The 21271-nt window shown below is 38.9% G+C and overlaps 1 protein-coding gene across 8 annotated transcripts in view; it reads right to left on the reverse strand.

Moving 5' to 3' along the window:
* LOC112681655 (paired box protein Pax-5) overlaps nt 1–21068 on the reverse strand; it is a 77260-nt gene extending 56192 nt beyond the window's left edge. For 4 of the 8 annotated variants that reach the window (XM_025551927.1, XM_025551926.1, XM_025551918.1 and 1 more), the window contains exons 1-3: nt 20539–21067; nt 8047–8214; nt 7518–7571 (exon numbers count right to left, since the gene is read on the reverse strand). In XM_025551927.1, coding sequence (XP_025407712.1) covers nt 7518–7571; nt 8047–8185 — 193 coding nt within the window. In that variant the 5' untranslated portion in view covers nt 8186–8214; nt 20539–21067. Of the gene's footprint in view, nt 1–7517; nt 7572–8046; nt 8215–20538 lie in introns of all 8 variants that reach the window. The other 4 variants (XM_025551920.1, XM_025551923.1, XM_025551922.1 and 1 more) reach the window with 4 other exon arrangements.
* Nucleotides 21069–21271: the final 203 nt, after the last annotated feature.

Consider the following 21271-nt stretch of genomic DNA (forward strand, 5'->3'; position numbering starts at 1 on the left):
TTTTCATGTACGCGTTCTGGTGCAGAGTTTTTTTTTCGCTTTACGCCTTCCGCGCAAACAGCGCGTTATTGTTTTTACTTCAAAGTCGTGTAATCGGCGATATCAGATCCGGTATCGTGCTGCTAATATGCGCGTAATAATAATAATATCGTACGTTCTATCGTACGTTCGTTTGCGCAGAAAAAAATCTTACTGCTATTATTTACCATAAACGTATTGATATTTAGAATATTCCGCAAAAAGAAAAATATATTCTTTTAGCCGGTATACGTATATACTGTTATTATGACAATCTTTAAAACTCTGTAAATTCTGCGATAAAAAAAAAAAAAAAAAACAACGAATCGATCTATAAAACAGGTAGTATTTTTTTTGGAAAGATTACCAATTCGTTAATTTGGTTCTCGAACGAATCTATTATTTTTTTTACCCACTATTATCCATATTTTAATTCGAGCGTTATAACGTACTTATACGTAAACGGATAATCATCGATTTGTCGTGCACTCAAGACTAAATATGTATATATTTGTTTATAACATCACCGGTGAACATTCCACCCGCTATGTATATAATAAGTATAGTACACGCAGCAGATACGTCTTGCGTTAACCCCGGGGAAATTAGACACAATTTTTTCTTTCGTTGCATAATACGCGACACACTGCGGTGGCGTTCTAGAACCGTCATGTACCTATATGTACACGTATATACGTTTTATTTTCGGTGTGTCGGACTGACGTTACGAAAGCGCCGCCGCCGTACTTCGCTTCGACATGCACATTACTGGAAAAACTGCTACCATAGTTACGTATACGTGTGGTGTATACGCGCGCACGGAGATTTAACGCCATTGTGCCTTTTTTCGCCTCCGACACCTATTCAAAATAGTCGTAGGCATACGTATACATGTACGTACAATATATACCTCTGTGTACAGTAGCAGCGGCAGCGGTGGCGACTCACGATGAAAGAGACCGAAAAAAAAAAAAACAAATCGGTTCTTTGTGTTATTATTCTTGATTTTTTTTTTTTTACCTTTTTTACATATACACGTACACACATACAGGTACACATACACGCGCACAAACACACACACACACATACACACACCATTGTCGGAAAACTCGTACACGGACTTGCAGTGTACGAGATAATCATGCAAAAAGTACATCTATACACGGTGTCATCAAACCCTCAATCCGCCAATGAGCAACACACACACACACACACACATAAGCGGGGTTCACGCGCATAGTTATTATTTTTATATAGGTTTGCGTGTGCGTTTGAAGTGACTTAAGACGAATGTATATATTATTATACTGTACGTATTTTGTAGTGCATACGAGACGATTCTGCTGTGTACATACACGTGCAAAGCGATCAGCATATAATACCGTGACCGATTGTAAATGGGCGAATTACGGAAGTGAATAACAGTTCAAAAACAGACCAAAGGTACGTTTTATCTCGGGTGGTGGTTATTGCACAACGACGACGACGACGCGGCGAGTACAATATGCATGGTTCGAATAATAATAATCGTCCAACACCGGAAACGATAATATTTAAAATCAATGAAAATTGTTTTTAATTTTTTTTTTTTTTATTACTTTCTTGTATCATTATTTTGAATCGACGTAACACCGCAGAACGTTTGTATATTGTGTCGGTGTGAGTGTAAATTGTACTGAAATAATGCGCACACACAAATCTGTACAACGTAGGTAAAATACGAGAACTAGAATTGAAAACGTCAACTATACATTCGTTTCGTAGTATTACAATACGTAATATCACAATATCGTTGGGGTTTGATGTGCAATCGCAGTTTATTTGAAAAAATTACCATTATTGGATATTGCAGTGTTCGATTTAATTGCGTAAAATTATCGTTTTTTTTTTTTATTTACGAACAATGATGGTTAAGTGTGGTACATGTGTGTAGGTACATCATATCGGATGCGTTTTGTAATTATTTACGTGCATAATTGTCGAGCCCATGAAATTAAATATTATGTTTTTTTTCTTTCTTCTAATTGGCCGAACCAAGGTCGTTGTATAGGATATTTATACGTTCTCGCCGTAATCGTCGTCTACGTCGTCGGGTACTGCGCAAATACGGCGTGTTGAAGAATATAGGTACAAAAACGAAAAAAAATATCATAATCAATCAAACGATTTAAATTATTAAGATTACGCGCCGACCGTCGTTTCAAAAACCATCCTCACGAATCCTCATAATATCATAATATATGTGTGCTCGTTTACATTATTTCGTCACGGACGAGCGTATACATGCGCGTTTCACGTAAGATTCGCTCGTAAAATAAAAGAAAAAATCCGACCTCGCGCGCGCTCGGGCCCGCAACACTGCGGCTGCGGGCAGCACGAAAGGTATACTGTTCAATCGTGATGGTTTGTGTGGATTTTTTTCGTGCAAACTTGATCGGATTGATGTTACGTACTATATTTCATATTCATACACACGTGTTTGCGTATATTACGATGCCGACCGCGGACACACGAAATCGCCACATCGATAGGCTTGCATTGAAGCGGCATTGCGAACGCGGGCGGGGCAGCGGACGAGTACGGCACGTTATCGTTCTATCGTCCCGCGAGCGAAACGCGCGCGCGGTTCGTGTCAACCGCGTGTACCGGTGCGCACGACAAACGAACCGTATCGCGTACGTAATGCATCGTTTCGAACGAGAGCGATGCGGACCGGGGCACGTGTTTCGGACACCGCCTCAGTGGCGTAGCAATGGTGTGACGAACTGTACTTACGCCAGGGGGGCGAATCGCAAAGGGCCGTAAAATTGGGCTAAAGTCGAATTTTTATCCTACAATTAAATTGAAATTTATCCATTATACTTTTTGAAATACGTAGATGTTGTCTATTTGTATGTGAATTTAAATATAAAATTATGAAAATAGGGAGTTTAAATAAAAAATTTCATATGAAGAAATTGTCGATGAATTCGATAGTCATAAAGCGCGAAAAGCAAATTTTCAAAGTTTAAAATTAACACTGTAATAATAACTTTTAAGTTTAAATTGTATACTAAAAAATGTTAGTAAAACCAAAGGTTAAACAAAATATCATGACATTGAATTTTAATTGGTTAGAAAGGTAACTTTTTCTAGGTTTGCAAGGGGCGCTGGTAAGTCTTCCCACGGCAATGCACCGCGCGCAGAAAAACGGCCGGACGGACACGTTAAACGACGTAACGACATAACGTACACGTCTTCGGGGAAGGAACAGAAAAAAAAACCGGTTAAAAACGAAAAGTACGTTTCTTTTTGGCCGTTAAAAAAATGAAGAAAAGGAAAGAGAGAAGATTTCGGGGGTGTTTGACACACAATCGAACAATTTAAAACGCAATCAACGTTAATGACAAGGCCGCGTGTAACAAGTGCGTTTACACGCCGTCTTGGCGGGGGCGGCGGTGGCGGCCGGGGTGTAGAACACGACATGTGGTGAAACCGTTGCGGGGGGCAGATGCGTCTCTCAACCGTCAACGGACGCGAAATACACCCACCACCGCTGCACAGTCGTATGCGTGCGTGTGAGTGCGCAATACGTACATAATAATAATGCGCGACTACTGTAGAAAAAAAAAAAAAACGACACACTATTTTCATTATCTTCGCCCATTGTTCTTAAGGAAGCACGCTTCTTGTTGTATATGTTGGTACGTGGTGTGGGCACGCGGAACGGTCGTCGGAAGAGAAAAATGTCCGTTAAAAATAATTACGCCGTTCAACGGTTATTTTATTTATTCGTTATTACTGTTTCTTTTTTTATTATCATTATTCAATTACTTGCGCGTCGAGTGCTCTTTATATATTATTTCTCCGTTGTCGTCGATCCTGCGATTCCCACACGATACCAGTCATAATGATAACGATAATTTTTTTTGAACTTATAACATTTACTCTGATCGGTGCGTCCGACAAGCCCGGGCCAAAGTAAAACAGTTACTTGGGGGCTCGTTAAGTTTTTTATTTCAATTTTATAATTTTAGGCGGCAGGAGAGATATGTATATCGTGTGTACGGTCCGAAAGTCGAGTTGAGTTGAGTACCAATGCAATAGTACGGGTATGTAAGCGCGAAATCGAATTAGAAAATGTAATAACTGCCTTCGACGATAATATTTTAAACGGTGACGATGTCTAACCATGATGTTATGACGCATATTAGACATGATTCCAAATAACACTCGAGTTTGAAGGACTCAAATCGGTTTTCAAAATATTGAATAATTTTATAATAATTGTAATATTTCTTATACCAATATAATAAACAAATATGAATTCATGAGTGAATTACTAAAACGTATAGGTCAAATTGATTTCGATAAGAAAATAAAACGTTTTTTTTTTACATTTTTTTTACATAATCAATGAGTTAAGTTTTTATTTTTTTTTTTCGAACCGGCGCTACTAATTTTATAAACTCAACGCTCTCAAAACCTAGTCTATTCGGATCTATAATATGGAGTTGAATTTTTGCTGACCAATACATTAAACGGTGGAGGGGACAAGATTTCAACGAAGAGGACACGTGCCTGTTACTGGTGTTATGTTATACTTCACTACTGGCCGCACGGCAATGTTTTTATACATAGTTTATACGCGTGGTGAATTCAACTAGCCGACGTTTCGGTGTCGTCGTAATACGATACGTACATAGACACCGTGGTGTGATCAAGCGGGTATAGTAATAAGGCGTTTAAGGTGATATTTCCAAAGAGATGGCTGATTATAGGGTACCTAAACTTTCGTTTTGGAAATAAAAACGACAAGACATCTTTTTGCCGTCGCACGCATCGGAGTGTGTCGAACGAATGCAGTAAAAACGGGGGCCGAGTAAAGGCAAATATAGCAAAGTACATATTACACTGCACGCACACATTTCTCGTATTTTTGTGTACATAATTTGTATGTTATATGCTATTATTACAAGTGCTTGCTAAGCAGTTGAGAAAAGCCTCATCGTCGGTGACAAGATAAAACAATACTACCTAGTACACGCGGCGATCCGGATTTAATAACTGGTCCATGCTAATACTCTAGTGTGTCCGGTCGTGATGATGAATATTTAAACGTACAATTTTTTTCCGCTAGGTATATCTTTCCATCTCTCTCTCTCTCTTACTCGTTCGATCTCTTTCTTTTCGTTGTTTAATCAATCCGGATGGCTCTCAATGAGTGCCGGCGAATCGCCGAGCACGATCTCATGAATAATTCACTTGCTATGGTCCTCTGCGTACACTGTACCCCCGCACCCTTCGTTAAACTTTAGCCTTCCTATGCTAATTTCGTAACTGGAATTACTACTGTGCAACGCAATACATCGGCGTGGTGCTGTACACACTTACACACTGCCTATACTTACTTATAAAAACGCTATTTTATATATATATAAGTGTTCGTTAATACATATATGTGTGTGTGTATACAATTAATGTATCTGTCTCGTGTATCATAACCAATAAGCTACCGGTGCGCGATCCCGACCTAGGTCATTGTAAGCAAATTCCTCGCCGCGTGTACCTATGTAGTAACTGCTCGCGCACAAGCATCGATCGTAATGAGGAAGGAACGAGATATGTATTATAATACCGACGCAGCGGTCACATGACTGGATAAAATAACAATTTATCGATCGGTTGCGGACGAATCAATCCGTTAATGATAAGCACTTCGTATTTTCATCACCTTACATTTTAATATATAAATTGCGGTCGAACGTGCAGAATCATAGAAAATATAAATAAAAAAAATGCAAAAATAACCAATATTTAGAATTTAAAAATAACTTTCTACCGGAACAGCTCATACAGCCGTTATCGGATGGATACATTTTTATTCGTCATGTAGTGAACGCAGTAATGTAACAGAATAAATCATCTAGTGTGTAAATACGATAAACTTTTAAAAATTTTACGAGGTCGCTATCATGACGACGAGCGTTCATTAATACTCGTTTCGTCGTATTGTATTCCTTTTCAATTTTAATGCCACTGCGTTTCACTTTACGAGGCGCGTTTAATCCTCCCGCACGAGCGCATGACGATAATATAATTCACATGCCCAGAAAACCCGTTGACGCCTGTAATTTGAACGCTGTAGCACTCTTCGGTTACACATACCTAATAACACGATCTTATTGTAACACATCGTAATCCACGTGTAGAGTGAGTAATGCGTTCGTAGAATTAAATTTCTTTTTAAAATATATGAAAATTATTGAAATTGTCTTATTATTCGATAGCGAGTTAAAAGACGGATTTTAACATCGAACTTGATTTCTATTTTTCGTCAATGTCGCTAATATAATACGCGTACCGTTAACGGTCGTTTAGGATTCATAAATGATTATTTATATGTACGCGCAATAATCGGTATCTCTGGGCGATCTACATAATACGAGATAAGGAAAGACGCACCTGTTCGATTGAAACCCATATGTTACCCGGCGAATTAATCAGGTTTCAGGAATAATAGTGTCCTGCACACGCGCACGCGCACACGACGAACACGCACGCGCACTGGCACCGGCTTACACGGTATTTCCATTATGCGATTTTATATGCTGCAATAATATTCCGCAGCGTTGTGTGCGCATATTATATTATATTGTTAATAAAGTAAAGAAATATAAAAAGAAAAAAAAATATGCCCGCGAGTTTGTACGTATATTATGTACACACATACGTACGTGCGCGGCGCACGCGCACACATGACGACGACGACGACAATTTATCGGTTGCCCGGACGTAGGTCTGTACACGATATATTGTACTATGTTTTTCGCGCGCGCCGTGTTCCGCTTGCGCGTGTATACGTTTAAATGTATAGCGCGCGTGCCTCCTTTTCGCTTGGCCGTGGTGTACAGTCGTGATCGACCGATCCGGTCACCCGGAAATTTCAATTGGATCGTATTATTGTAAATCTAGCCGCCGCGAAGATTTGTAGTGCCGGCGCGCATCACGTATAATTCAATATTCGTACAGTGGCGTATTTTCGGTATGAGGGGATCCGAGTCTCAACCCCTGCCCTTCAGAAGACGAAAAAAGTTGAATAATCATAGATTACTCGGTACGAATGAACAGGAACGATGGTTTATATCACGCCGTTGTCCATAATTCTTGATTTGTATTCATAAAAATTATTATTGGTTCGTACCTTTTTACAACATTACATGATCATTTATTTCCTCTCTTCCCCGTAAAAAAATTGAAAATAACCCGGTGCATACACGTGTATTATAAATCCGGGTAGAAGGGCAGTGACCACGTGTTGTATACGTATTGTAAATGACAAAACGTCGCCGGCAAACTATTAGTCGTTTACATCGACTTCAGACGAGCTGTCGGACGCGTAATCGTACCGCGTTCGACGAACGTACCGACGGAATAGATATTATTACATTACATTGTTCGCATGTGTGCCGTACTACACGACAACTGTGTTGTATGATATTGTTTTCGTGTGCACTTACCTTCTTGCGAAAACCCGTTGACGCTGCTGCTGCTGCTGATGTTACCCGATCCTGCTGAAAGAAAAACAAAATTCCACAAGAAGTCGTCGTGTCCGTTTGTACAAACAATGGCTCGCGCGTGTCGACACACGGATCGTAAATCGCAGATTTACCGCGGAATATCGTTTTAAAACATTACATTTTCGTGTTCCCGGTCATTATTATTGCTATTATCGTTATAATTTTATCTCGCTTTTACACCTACCGCAGTACAACGGGGGACCCCGTATGGTCGTTGATATTATTCAACACCCGCAACTGCGCGCAGTAATTACACTTGAACGCACGCAAAAAGCTGCGATCACGGATCCGCGGTGTCGTCGACGGGTGAGTGCCAAATAATATATCTTAGGTGCATATACAATGCCAAACAAAAGTAATAGGTAATTATATATATATATATATATATATATATATATAATAAACAGCAGACAGATCAAAAGTCAAAACATTTTTTTTTTTAATCTTTGTGAGTTTTGGTCCGTCTTACTTTTGTTTTTACCATCGTCGTGGTGCATTTGTTGCTGCGACTGATGCATAAGGTTTTGCGCGTGCATCTGATGTTGCGGCATGTTGTGAGGGTGTAACGAGCCTCCATGATGCCCCAAGCCGAGTTCCATTCCAATCATAATTCCTTCTTCGGTGTCATTCACCTCGCCTGAAAAACAAACATTAAACCTCAGTTAACATGCGCGTCAATCGACAAAAATACCGTGTAATCGAATGATATGCATACAGGGGTAATGGTGCTGATAATGTATACCGCGGATAGAAATGAAGCATGGTTGTGGTAAGGTTAGGTTCTTTTGTTTTTCCATTATCTTTATTCACACTATTCTACAATATCGCACTACGCGCGTAGTGTTTTAGTTGCACGTATTGGCCGTAATCCGTTTGTACTATTAAGAAATCGGTAGCTCCGTAAGTACGTTTCGCACACGTAATATATCATTAGAAATTTAAACTTCCGCTCGCGAAAAGTGGAGTTTTTCAAAATATTTCAAACGGAAATGTTATCGGAAAGCGTATAATCATAGACGAATTAAAAAAATAAATATTTTTATATCGAGTATTTTTTTTTCCACCCCGACGGTTCTCGCATTTTGTTCTACCAATTAAATTTCACCGTACATTACACAATTACAACAGTTTTAAGAAAGCACCGATTTCGGCCCGAGTTAAATCGTACGGTTTTTTTTTCTTTTTATTTTTTTTTTTTTAGCTTTGTCACCACGTCACTGAAAATTATATGCTGCATTGGTCAATATACGTATTATACGCGTTATAATTTTTAGCTATCCGGGTGGCCCCCGCGTCCGCTCACAGTTCCACGCACTTTAATTTATTCTTCGCGGATCGACCATAGCCGACCCATCCGTATGGTACCTACTCGAAATATATTATTATTTTATTATTTTAATTGTTATTTTAGATCTGTTGTTCTTACGTGTGATTCTCAATTTTTGTTATGACCACAACGCGAGTAGTCAACATTAGGGTTTTTGCAGTCGACATATTCACTTCGCCTTCACCCCTGCCCCATTCTCCGCGAACGACACGATTTTTACGATTATTATTTTCTCTAGGTCGACGGCGTTAGATTGTATATACAATATTACGGAGCTGTACGCCAGCAAATACACGAACCTATATAATACGCTGTAGCCTTTTAACCGGGCTATAGTATAAGAAATGTGTGTGTATATATATTATTGTAACGACCGCGTTTATGTAAATGTACCGAGTCGTGCGGATAAGTGCACGGCAAAAGAAACGAAAAAAGTGTGAAAATTGAAGCTCGTGATGACGCTAGCGGTCAACCACTGTGGGGTGTCATCTCTTTACAGCGTGCGCGTGTACGTATAAATCTCGATCACGCGGGTCTGGTCAGAATCGTGGCTTGATATTCTTCCAATGTACCGGGTGATCTCGCGTTGTGTGTGTGTTTGATAACACGAAACAACACGAAGGAATGAGAACAAAAATAAAAATAAATAAATAAAATGAAGAGGAAAAAAAATGAAGAAATGAGGAAAAAATAAAATAATAAAAGGAAAAATTCCCTTGAAGCCACGCGGATTGGAACCGTTATGTTCACGTGTGTCATTGCACGAACCTAGACTCCGGTGACAATCAGTTCGTGGGTATCTCTCAATAAAAAGCTTATCCATGTATCTCTATTTGGATGATTGCCGTGGACATTTTGTAAAAATAATGTTAATACTACTTTCGTACATTGGTAAATTTATATATTTATACGTATACACTATACGATATTCGAACTCGAAACGTACATCCCGGACGGCATATAGTCGCAGCACTGCGTTTATAATACTGCTGTTAAAGCTTTAGGCATATTATCTTAAAATGAAGAGAAAAGTATTTAATATGCGCTCATTTTACCTACTAAACTGTTTTAGTAATTTAATGTATATAATCATTTAATTTTACGTTTATTACGTATTTAATGAAAAAAAGACCCAAGACGTGTAATGATGATAGCGAATGACGAATGTTCGTGTCTATAAAATTGTATACCAATCCTTTTTCATATGCATTATTTAAATGAGTATAGTATATATATATACATATATAAATTTAATTAATTAGACAAGACAGCGATTTTGGATCGATTGATATTTTCTTGTTCCATGTGCATTTTGAACTGACATTTTAAACTATTATCGATTAAAATAGCATGATACACATTGCATTATGGTTGCATACGAATGGTCTCCGAAGAAACGAAATTAAAATATCTGTTTTTTTTTTTTAAACGTACCATATCGCTTTGCGTGGATTTATATCACGATAGATGTACATGTTGTAGTGTACAACTGATGTTTAATTCCCGCGATGATAACGTTCTGGTCATTTTCCATCGGCGCGGCGGGAACGAGCACGCGGTTTTCATAGAGTATCATATTATTCGTTTTACAATCTCGCAGCGCATTCGCATTTCGTTCACGTGCAGTGTATAAATCGCGCGTCTTATCTACTACGTTGTACGAGTAAATCACATACAATGAATACGTATATACACATATTGTATTGCTGGTATGTACGAGTGCACGAACGAAAAACAATGTACACGAGGGCGGCGACCAGCGTGTGTCCGGCGTGCGAAAAAGAAGAAAAAATGTAACATGGCAGAAAGAGAAGATCGCGTATAGGAATACCGCTTGGGGTCGTAATCATATTAAACCGTCGACGAGATAACAGATATAAGGAGGACCGTCGATCGGTCAAAGACATGAGCACGCGAGCGCAATCGAAAATAACCCTTTTACCTAGCCGCATGGCATAATATTGTACCTTCGTATGTACACTTGTTGAACAGTTCGATTTGGCCGTGTGATGCGTACCTGGATAACCTGACCTGTCTCAATGCGTGCTTAAACACGTGTCCGTTTATCGTTATAACATGTTTTTTACGACACGTTGCGTTCACTCATAATTCTATACGTGCATACGGCGTGCTCGCGTGTGTGTTATCGACACGATCACGAAGACAATTCACACATACTGCCCCGGACGAATTTCCAAAACAACAGAAGTTTAGAATACGATGTCGAATCGACTTGCACACGTTTCCAAAAGGGTTTTTATCAACCCATGCATGATTATAAATAAAATTAAATAAAATCAAAAAAATTTACCCATTATTTGTGTGACGAAAACCGCGTACACGGGTCCAACAGGCGTGCGCGTATATTGCCGACGATATTCGCAACTATTAGAGGTAAGTCGATAAAATATATTAAAATCTTTGAATCGACGATACGAAAGTATTATCGATTTCAGTTGAACAATTGTATTACGATTTTCAACTCGCGACGATATTATTATAACCGTGCGCAGTACCGGCACACAACCACCTTTACGCGCGGCTCCTCTGTCGAATTTCAAAGACACGAAGCGAGCGAGCGAAAGAAATCTTTCTTTTTTTTTTCATCCTATGACGTGCCGTACACAACACACACACACACACACACACACACACACACATACACACGTACACACGTACACACAACGTATAATATGTATATACCTATACCTATGCCACCAATGCGATACAGTGATATTATTATGACCACTTGTGTTGTAAAACCGCGAGCGCGTTGACATTATACATTCACGTGGACAGAAGAATAGAAATTTAACCTCATTTTTTTTCTACTACTACTACTACCTCTTCTTCTTCTGCTGCTTTTTAACCGCTTTATCAATCATGAAATCGGAATATGATATTCGCGTTTTTCAACGACGAGAGGGCTGGTGGAGAAATTAAGAATAGAACAACGACGAAACGAAATAAATCATTTCTTAAGCGAGCAAACTCGGATGAACCGACTCCGTTGCGGCGCGCGGTAGACGACGTACACTACAAGTGGTATATAAATAAATATATAAGCGCACCGGTGCCTACTACACGGCGTATACCTGTACGTACGTACATGTGAAAAAAATAACAATGTAACGCGTGCACGCGCAACTCGGCCGCAGCGGTCGCACAACGCGCGATTTGCAGGGGACGATAATAAATCGTAGTCTGCCGAGTAAAAACGTCACCGCAGCAAAAGGCTTGCACGTCCGTTTTCGCGTCTTCTTCGTCTCCGTCGATGCCCTCTATTCGTATCGTAACGGTTCGTAAATGTTTAAAAAATATATATTTTATCATCCGTCGTGTACATTTTTAATACGATATACTTATACGATAAATAATACCGGGCCAACTTGTCCGTGCGTTCGTCAACGGTTTTCATTTAAGCAGAATTACATATTCTACAAACCAATCTTTTAAACGTTGTGCATTGTTAACGGAACAAAATTTAGAAAATCACTTTTATTCGAATTGGTCGATGACGGCGGAAATTATGTTTTATTTCTGTTTCGCCGCGTACAACTACATTTCCGAACCACCATAATGATTCTCTTTTTGTTAAATTGTTTTTTTTTCTTGGAGTGTCAAAATAACCGTTTTAATTACTAATAATCGTATTCAGACGCGTAAAACATGTCCACACGATTGCGCGTTAAAATCACATTTCGGCGTGCGCAGCAGCTACACGTCCGATCGGGGACCACAAGTTTGTAGGATATACGATTTTAAATGCGTAGCGGTAAGCACACTTACCTAACCCCCCGTCAGCTGTTGTCTTAGCGCGAGTCCACAGCTCCGTGACAACAATAATAATAATAATGTAAAACTCTTCAAAGTGTGTCATATACAATAATAATAATAATATATACGTTCCGGGCGAACAGAGTACACAAATGCGGCGACGTTGTTGTACACGGAGAGTTTATTTCGTTTTCGGAATCGACGAGCATGAAAACGAGTGAAACTGCAATCACATCGTCCGGTCGTTCATTACAACGTACGGTGGACTTAGCAGTGACCTATGTGTTAGCGGAGTTCTTATCCGAATGCATCCCGAGTTCTGTCGTAGTGGACTTTCGGTCGGGCGTAGGCTTTCGAAAGTCGCCAGTAGTGTGCTAAGACCCGGTCGTTCGGTGCCGTTGCAGTTGTTAACAATTACATACACATTCTTCGTCGTCCACGTCCACCTGTCGTCCAATGCTGTAGTTTACTCGACATATTATTATCATACAACATTAAAACGGATTTGAAATTCAACCGAACATTGTCGTTTTTTCTCCTCTCGTAGCATTGCGACGTCGAATTTGGATTTTCGTCGTATATTCACACGCGAAATGTTAATATCAATTCGATTGCGTCGATCATCGGTGTAGGTGTAATATTATATTATTTTGAACCGTGCAAAACATCAGACACGGATATATACGTATCCTACACGTTAAGTCACTGCGATCGAGGTTTTCCCGTGGTTTTAAACCGTAGGCGTACTGTTCAAATATATTGTGATTGTATGCGATTAATTTAAATTTATATACAAGAGTGAAATCGAAAGGTAGAAAAAAACAAAAAGGACCAAATCAAATCTTATTATATTTATTTAACTTTTATCGTAACGTACTTTGGTCCTGGTAAAATTTCTCGTGTGGATTATGAATACACCATTAAACTGTTTGCTCGATTTTCAACGCCATCCATGAATAATATTTTTTTTTTATAATTTATGGTCATTGCGAATACAAATTGGTCCACTTAATAGACGTATTGATTATGTAACATAAAAGTTCTTTTGACGGTTTCTAGACGAAATTATTGTATTATTTATTATAACAAATTACCAACTTTAGATAGAAAAAAAAAACGGAGTAATTGGAGTTGTTAACATAATGACATGACATCAATTTAATATGGCATTGGATTTATTATTTAATCACTATACGAATAGTTTCAATCGAAAAATAAATAATTTTTAAGTACGGATTTAATATGATTCTTCGAAAAGATTATTATTATTAATATTACACAGAAAGTTATTAATCTCCGTATGTACATATTCAGTTTAATTCGTAGCATAGCACTCCTCAGACTAAATAAGGTAGAAAATGTGCAAAAAATAAATACCTTATCATACTTAGTCCATTTTGAGCAATTGTTATGGAGAAACGTAACCTTGTAATTTTCCATAGTTTGACAAATTTTATCTATACAATTCCTTAAGGACACCCGAAGTGCAAATTAGTAAGTTTTCGGGCATTAAAAAAAAAAAAACAAAACAAATAAAGGTTATCCTTCATACGTTCTCACACTCAATTATAACTTACAGACCATTGTTGCTGGTAATATTCCGCTCCAATTCCATTTCGTTTGGAAGAATTAGAAATATACGAGGTATAAGTATACCTGTTATAGTCTTAATGATTTTTCGTTATTTCTTACATACATATGTATGAAAAGAAATAATGAAAAAAATGAATATTAAAATGGAAAGTATGTATTCGCTTGCCAACGTACAAGTACAATAATATTTACGTTTGTATCGTTACTGGAATTAAAATATGAATTGTATTTTATTAATTTTTTTCGGAAAATACGAAAAAAAAAATAGGTTCTAATCAAACGAACTAGTAATGTCAGTGCCCACCTGTGTCCAGTAATATTTTTGAACCGAAAAACTGATAATATTATTTATTGTCAACGTTTTGTTGTTGGCCGTTACAACGATGACGGGAGAATAGTGTCGTCCAAGCGGGACCTTCCACGGGTATCGTCGCAATTGTTCAAGTCACGAATACGTGTATTGGCCGCATTGAACGTATAATGCAGTGCACCGTTTTCGTTTCGGACTGCGGTCAAGGGGAAATAATAATAAATTATGATAGTAATATTAATCTCCGTACGGCAGCGATGGAGGGTTTTACCGGATAAATTATTGTGCAGATTTTCACGGCGCTGTCGTTCGTGGTTCACGGCTGTTCGGGATATTGTTGTAATGTTTTTGAACGGAAGTCCCTTGCGACATCGGTAACCGAGGATGAACTGATGTTTTTCGACGGTTCCGCTGACCCGCGTTCGCCAAGCGCTCGGTAACGGTTTATGATCCGCGAAATATTCGTGAAACGTTCGAACTGGCGGACCGGAATCGATCGCTGCGGGCCCGAAAGATCTATCGAAACACGAACGTCTCGTTGCACTGTCGTCGTGCACCAGGAACGGCTTCAGACACTTAACTGGGGGGAGGGAGGGTATTTTAAGTATTGACTGATAATAGTTGTTTCCCCAAATCGGTACTGAGATACAGAGTCCAACTACGTTCCTATATTATGATACACATCTCATATTAATATCATAATACGGTTTTTTTGGCAAAATAAAATTATAAGGTAGGTATCTAATTAAATAATCGGGATTTTACAGTTCACAAGAACAAAAATATACTAAAAGAATTAAATTTTTGAAAATCCTGAGGGGACCATGGCTCCAATGACCCCCCTTCGGAGCCGCACCTGTTGTGCACTCGTATCAAACGTCGCACGACGTTTTGCAGCTGCACATTACGCGGTACGTAATGACCTGCGCTAGTACATTCGCGACAGAGTCTAAGAAACAGTCGGTATATACGTGGTTACGGGTGCCCGACGATCGGCTTTTGTTTTATTCGAATCGAAACGCGGGCCAGGAACGCGCGTTTCCTTTGACGGTTTACTATAGCGATATTGTGTGCGCAGCACGACAATGTGTCGTGTTATAACGCGTGATGCCACCCTCGTGTTTATTCGGTGTCAACACGTTGGGCTATAGGGTAGACGGGTGTACTTAACTCATGCGTTATAACAAAATAATGTACACCTTCGACTGTACGATGTTATGCGCAGCGCCCCTGTGCGTGTGCACGACATCCGACGTGGCTGCGGTCGTGTCACACACAATTAATGTCTATTGTGACGGCCATGTGTCTGTCCGCGCGTCAATGGCCTACGTATGGGGTGTACGGGATGTATGGGCGAAGGGAGATTTAAGGGGACGAGTGCCCCCTTCAGTATTAGGCTCGGCGAACCTTAGAGTAAAAGTGTTACGAATGACAACTCTGATCGAGCTTCGTATATATTTATATGTTTTAACGAATTGATACCGGTTATTCGTCGAACGACGGTTTAATCGGACGAATTTAGGGTTTTAAATTAAATTTATGCGAATAGTTGATTATTACAGTTGTACTTTACGAAATCAAAAATGTATTATTAATATCTTACCAAAATAATTTAATGTTATTATCAATGTACCAAAAGGTTATCAATAACTGTAAAAAGGTCGACCACATTGGACATATGTAGATAAATCCTACAACTATTGGACATAGGACTGAAAATACTAATATCACTTGAAAACTATTTTGATTTCATAACAAAATAATTTATCAAAAAATATGAATAAGTTTTTGTTCAATATTCGAATAGATACCGTTGGTGAAAAATCGTGACGCTCTGCTATAACGTATCTATAAAATACATTCATCTGTATATACATATATTTTTAATATAACGCACCACCCGAAAATTTCCTAAGAAAACCGACTGTATTGTTCACGGAGGTGATAATATCAATAAACGTAGGTACCGATTGAAAATAAAAAAAACCTACGTTTGCTGCAGTTACGAATGACCGGAAAAAGAACCAACGGTTACGCAATTAATTGGATTTTCCAACTGGGACGGGTTTCCACTAGGAAAATTAAGTCTGCCACTTTCTCTTGAGGTTTTTTTCTCGTTCATTTCCTTCTTGTGTATATACACTTTTATTACACACACCTTTTTTCCGATCAATACTAGCAGTGTTCTTTTGCGGTTTTCCTCGATATTTTTTCTTCCCTTCTCAATACGCAAATACATAACGTGATTTTTCATTTACGATAAAACCATTATGATAAAATATTATAAAATTACTTAAATGAACGTCGTCATCTACACTTTATCATAAATGCACGAAATCAAGAAATCCAATCGTGTTATAAGTCACCAATATTAGTATTATAACCCGTTCATTAATTTAACCATGTATATGTATTTATAAAAAATAAACAATACGAGTATTACTATAATATAGAATAATGAATATAGATGATAGTCGGTATTATAAATTATTTTATTTTTCGGTTCTTAGGATTATATTTAATACTGTAATTCAAAATATAATTTTCATTTGAATTTTTACTTGCCAAGTTGTATGACACGAAAAATCTTAGATAAAAAAAAAGTTGAAAACAAAAATACATTTAGATAAATTATATTAATATCATTTGTTTTAAAAGAGGTAATATCTTAATAATTGTTGTGTGTCTAACCTAACCCGTGTACAAATTATATTCTATACTATTGATATAAGTTTAATGATGTACTTAAAAATCATATAACTAAATTAATTTTTAAACAGCAATGGTTTACAGCCTATTGTTAAACTTAAAATTAATTTATTACTAATGTTTAACGATTTTTATTAGTTTGTACAAAAGTATTATCGTTAAAATGTTAATCATATACAAAAACAGTAGGATTATTTATTTCAATATCCAATCAAAGTGTCAAAGGATATATAAATAAACACACTCCTACTGAATATTTTACGTTATCTATTCGTTTTATGACAAACTTTACCCTAAGAATTATCGCTAGAAATAAATCAATCGAACCGTGTGCAGTGCAAGTACTGAAACAACATTTGATCAGTTCCCTTTACATTGTGGTCTTCGGACGAAACGTTATGCACTGCGGTTTTCGCGTCGTTACGTCGTGCAAATTTTCCGTTTATCGTTTTCATGGTCTAACGACTGAACGTTGTGCGCAAAGCCGCTACCAGCAGTATCCACGAAACTTTGTAGTCGCAGCGCGGCCGTTTATCTTCCGGGATACTGCTGCTCTTTTAGACAACCCTTTCACGGTAACGGATGTCGCACCCACTTTCGATATCGTACGACCTACGCGAGCGTCCGGTGGCATTGCGGGTGCAATTGACGACGACAGGATGACGATGACGACAGGACGACACCCGGGTGGCCGCGGTAACCAGTAATTACTATCGTTTTGTGCCGTGTCCTTGATGATCGGCTGAGTCGAGCCTGCGCTGCACGTCCGCAACAGCTGCGGTAACGCCGTGAAACCGTGTGTACCGGTGCGCGCGCGTGGTTTTTCGCGTTCGGACGGATTTCACGTTAGGTTAGATCCGACGTGTCCTATGAAAATGTCCTGACGAAGATTACGTGTCCGGCGTGTCACAAACGTCCCAGGGGGAAGAACTGGGGCGGCCCGCGCCCGAACCGTAATTAAGCTCGCCGAACGCGACGTTGTTGATGGTTAATGTTCATCGTTTTGCGCGCCATCGAAGCTTTACGTTTCGACCAACATACTTTCACGAATCGATATAAAGTTGTCGTCGTTTTTTCGTGTCAACAGAACCAGACTACAGAGCGACCATCGAGATCGGTACTACGGTTGGATGAGTTTTACCCAAGTCGTTATAGATTGATTCGAGTCTATTGCTGTTAAACTTATCCAAATGAGCTGTTTCAAAAATCACTACCCAAACGTGCCAACAGATTTCACGCGAAAGGGTAATATGATTTTACCCGTCTACTTATGTACACGCGAGTATGCGCGTGTTCGCAAGCCGTAAAGGGTCGACGTGATGCGTCCGATGAACGGCAAATACGTCGACTGTGCTGCTACAGCCGTTACGCGTGTAACGAGGTCGTGCAGAGAAAAAAGAGCGAAAAAATATTATGCACAATTCATAACACAGGTAAAACCTGTAAGAATTCATGCACTTTTATTTGGTTATGTTATATACCATCGTAGATGTTAGGCCCACGGCGCGGACAAGGAGGGGAAAAATCGATGGTTATAAATTGGATATATTTGATTCTGTTATTTGCCGTTTTTATTTAATTTTTCGTCGGTTTCAGATCTCTATTAGAACACATGAAATATTTTATGTTTTTAAATTTATCGGTTGATCGGTATTTTTATGGTCCATAATAATATAATGTAATAACACGTACGTATTGATTTTTAATTTTCATGGCCTACGAGAATTTTCCGGATTCTTTCTGCGACTCTTAGAAAACATTAATCGATGAATACCTATACACGTGCACATACGTTGTGTACGGCGAAACGCGTTCGTCACGATGTTTACGCGTGCGTTTGATTAATATTTTTCCCATTGAAAAGTTCGGTCTTCACATTAAAGTACACGTATTTACGCATTAATATGTAAAATAAACGCACGCTTTTGTGTGTATGCGTATGTAGATACGCGCGATAGAATAATGGTAATCGGCGGAAATGACAACAATAAACGTGCGAGGCAAAGCTGGGCACCGACCTGTTGATTCGCCCGCACCGGTGTACTACAGACGGTGTTCCTATACGTGTGTCTGTGTTTTATTTTATTTCGTGCTAATCAAGAGCGTTCATATTGCGTATATACTGTACATCTACGAGGACAATGATTTTGACAAAACATATAATTATGCGCTCATGTACGCACAGAAACGAAATAGTAGTACTGAACGATAAACAAATAAAAATAAAACACGTGAGTTTTGAACTAAAAAAATAAAATAAACCATACTCGCCGTTCATACGTTCCCTGTATTATGTATATTGAATTTATGTAAATAAAAATACCGCAGTGTAGTACTAAGACCGAATACGATTTTGGTTACAATACAAATAGTGAATTCATGTGTTATAACTTGTAATGTATGTGTGTATTTGAATTGACGCTTCGTAAAATTATGCTTTTTAACGAGAATTATTTTCATAATATAGTAGATAAATGCGCGTGTGTATAGTAATAATGATCCGTTTTGAATATTTCGAAGTTCCCAACAGTTGATATTGGATTAATTAAATCATATTTTTATCAAAACTGTATCCTATACGATGTACATGCTTAAGAATCATGGGAAAATATTAATTCAGTTTTAGGAGTCTTTTTTTCCATATTTTTTTTATTTTTTTTTTTTACAGTAAAGAAATAACTCAGTGTCGCGACATACAATGAATGACCGTGGGATTTTTTGAAAACGAGAGGAAAGGAAACGTGTGTTTACGGCAAACTACAACAGTAATCGACGAACATTTTGATAAACACGTGCACGCAAAGCTCATTGCCGTGATCGTCAAGGATTCGTTTTTTACCCATAAAATATTTACTGTCCGATTTTTTTTTTTAAGAATAATCTGAATATGAAAGTACTTAAAAAAAAATTCGATACTCTTATAAAAAGCATTTCAAACGCGCGTGAGAATTCATTTTTTTTTCAAACGCTACGAAAAATTAAAAATGTTTATCGAAACGGCTTTTTTTGGTGTCTGATAGTTGCAAACAATCAAAATTTTATAACTTTGCGCGCTCTAAATCATACAGTATATTTCTCCAATTAAAAAAAAAAAAAAAAAATCCGCATCCTTCGGGTACTTGCGTTGAAGTCTCTCGTTTCGGACGCGCGTTCTTGAATGCAATAATGGATTTTTCGAATGCGTCATATACGATGGAGCGCGCGCGTGTAACGCAGACACATCGAAGCGCTATAAGTGTACTTACCGAAAGCCGTGCCTTGACGCGTTGCTCCCCGTCACTGATCTGGCTGTGGAAGTTTTCGACGGACACGCGGAGAACGCGCACTCGCGCGACAATGGGACGATACGGACGGCTCGCGCGATATCGTTTCGACGGTTCGAATTTTATAAATGATACGAAAATAAAAAATGAATTCACGATCGTGTACGGACGTAACGGTGACGCGGTAGAAAATGTATTTTCGTTGTTGTAAAACTGTTCGACGGTCACTATATACGTGAAAACCCGGTCAAATGTTCGAAAAGGGATCCGTGATCCGTACGGGCGAGAAGAATACGAAGAAGAAGAACGGTAAAAAAAAAAAAAAAAAAAGTACGAATTAAGCGAAGCACAAACACCGCATGGACACACACACATGCACACGCGCAGTATTCACCGGGGCGCGCAAGAGTTCTCTATATGGTCTACCGGTGGTGCGTCACGACCGTCGTCCGCCGTGCTCGCTGGTTAGGCACTACTAGTATGCGCGCGAACGTACCGGCCTGCACTATGGTCCACTGGCAAACCAAACGCTCGGAACACCGTGCCCCCGCCGCCGCGTCACCGGCCTCACGCCATTGGCCCGTCACCGTCGCCGCCTGCAACAGGTGCCGCGCGCGCACACACGCACGCCGGCCGCCGGCAGGTACACGCGCGGCTTAATCGTGCCCACCCGCCCCTCCTTTCACGCTCGCAGAGCAAAAGGAAAATTCGAGGG

This window comes from Sipha flava, unplaced genomic scaffold, assembly GCF_003268045.1.
Source record: "Sipha flava isolate LNK unplaced genomic scaffold, YSA_version1 194_pilon_pilon, whole genome shotgun sequence".
Lineage (NCBI taxonomy): Eukaryota > Metazoa > Arthropoda > Insecta > Hemiptera > Aphididae > Sipha > Sipha flava.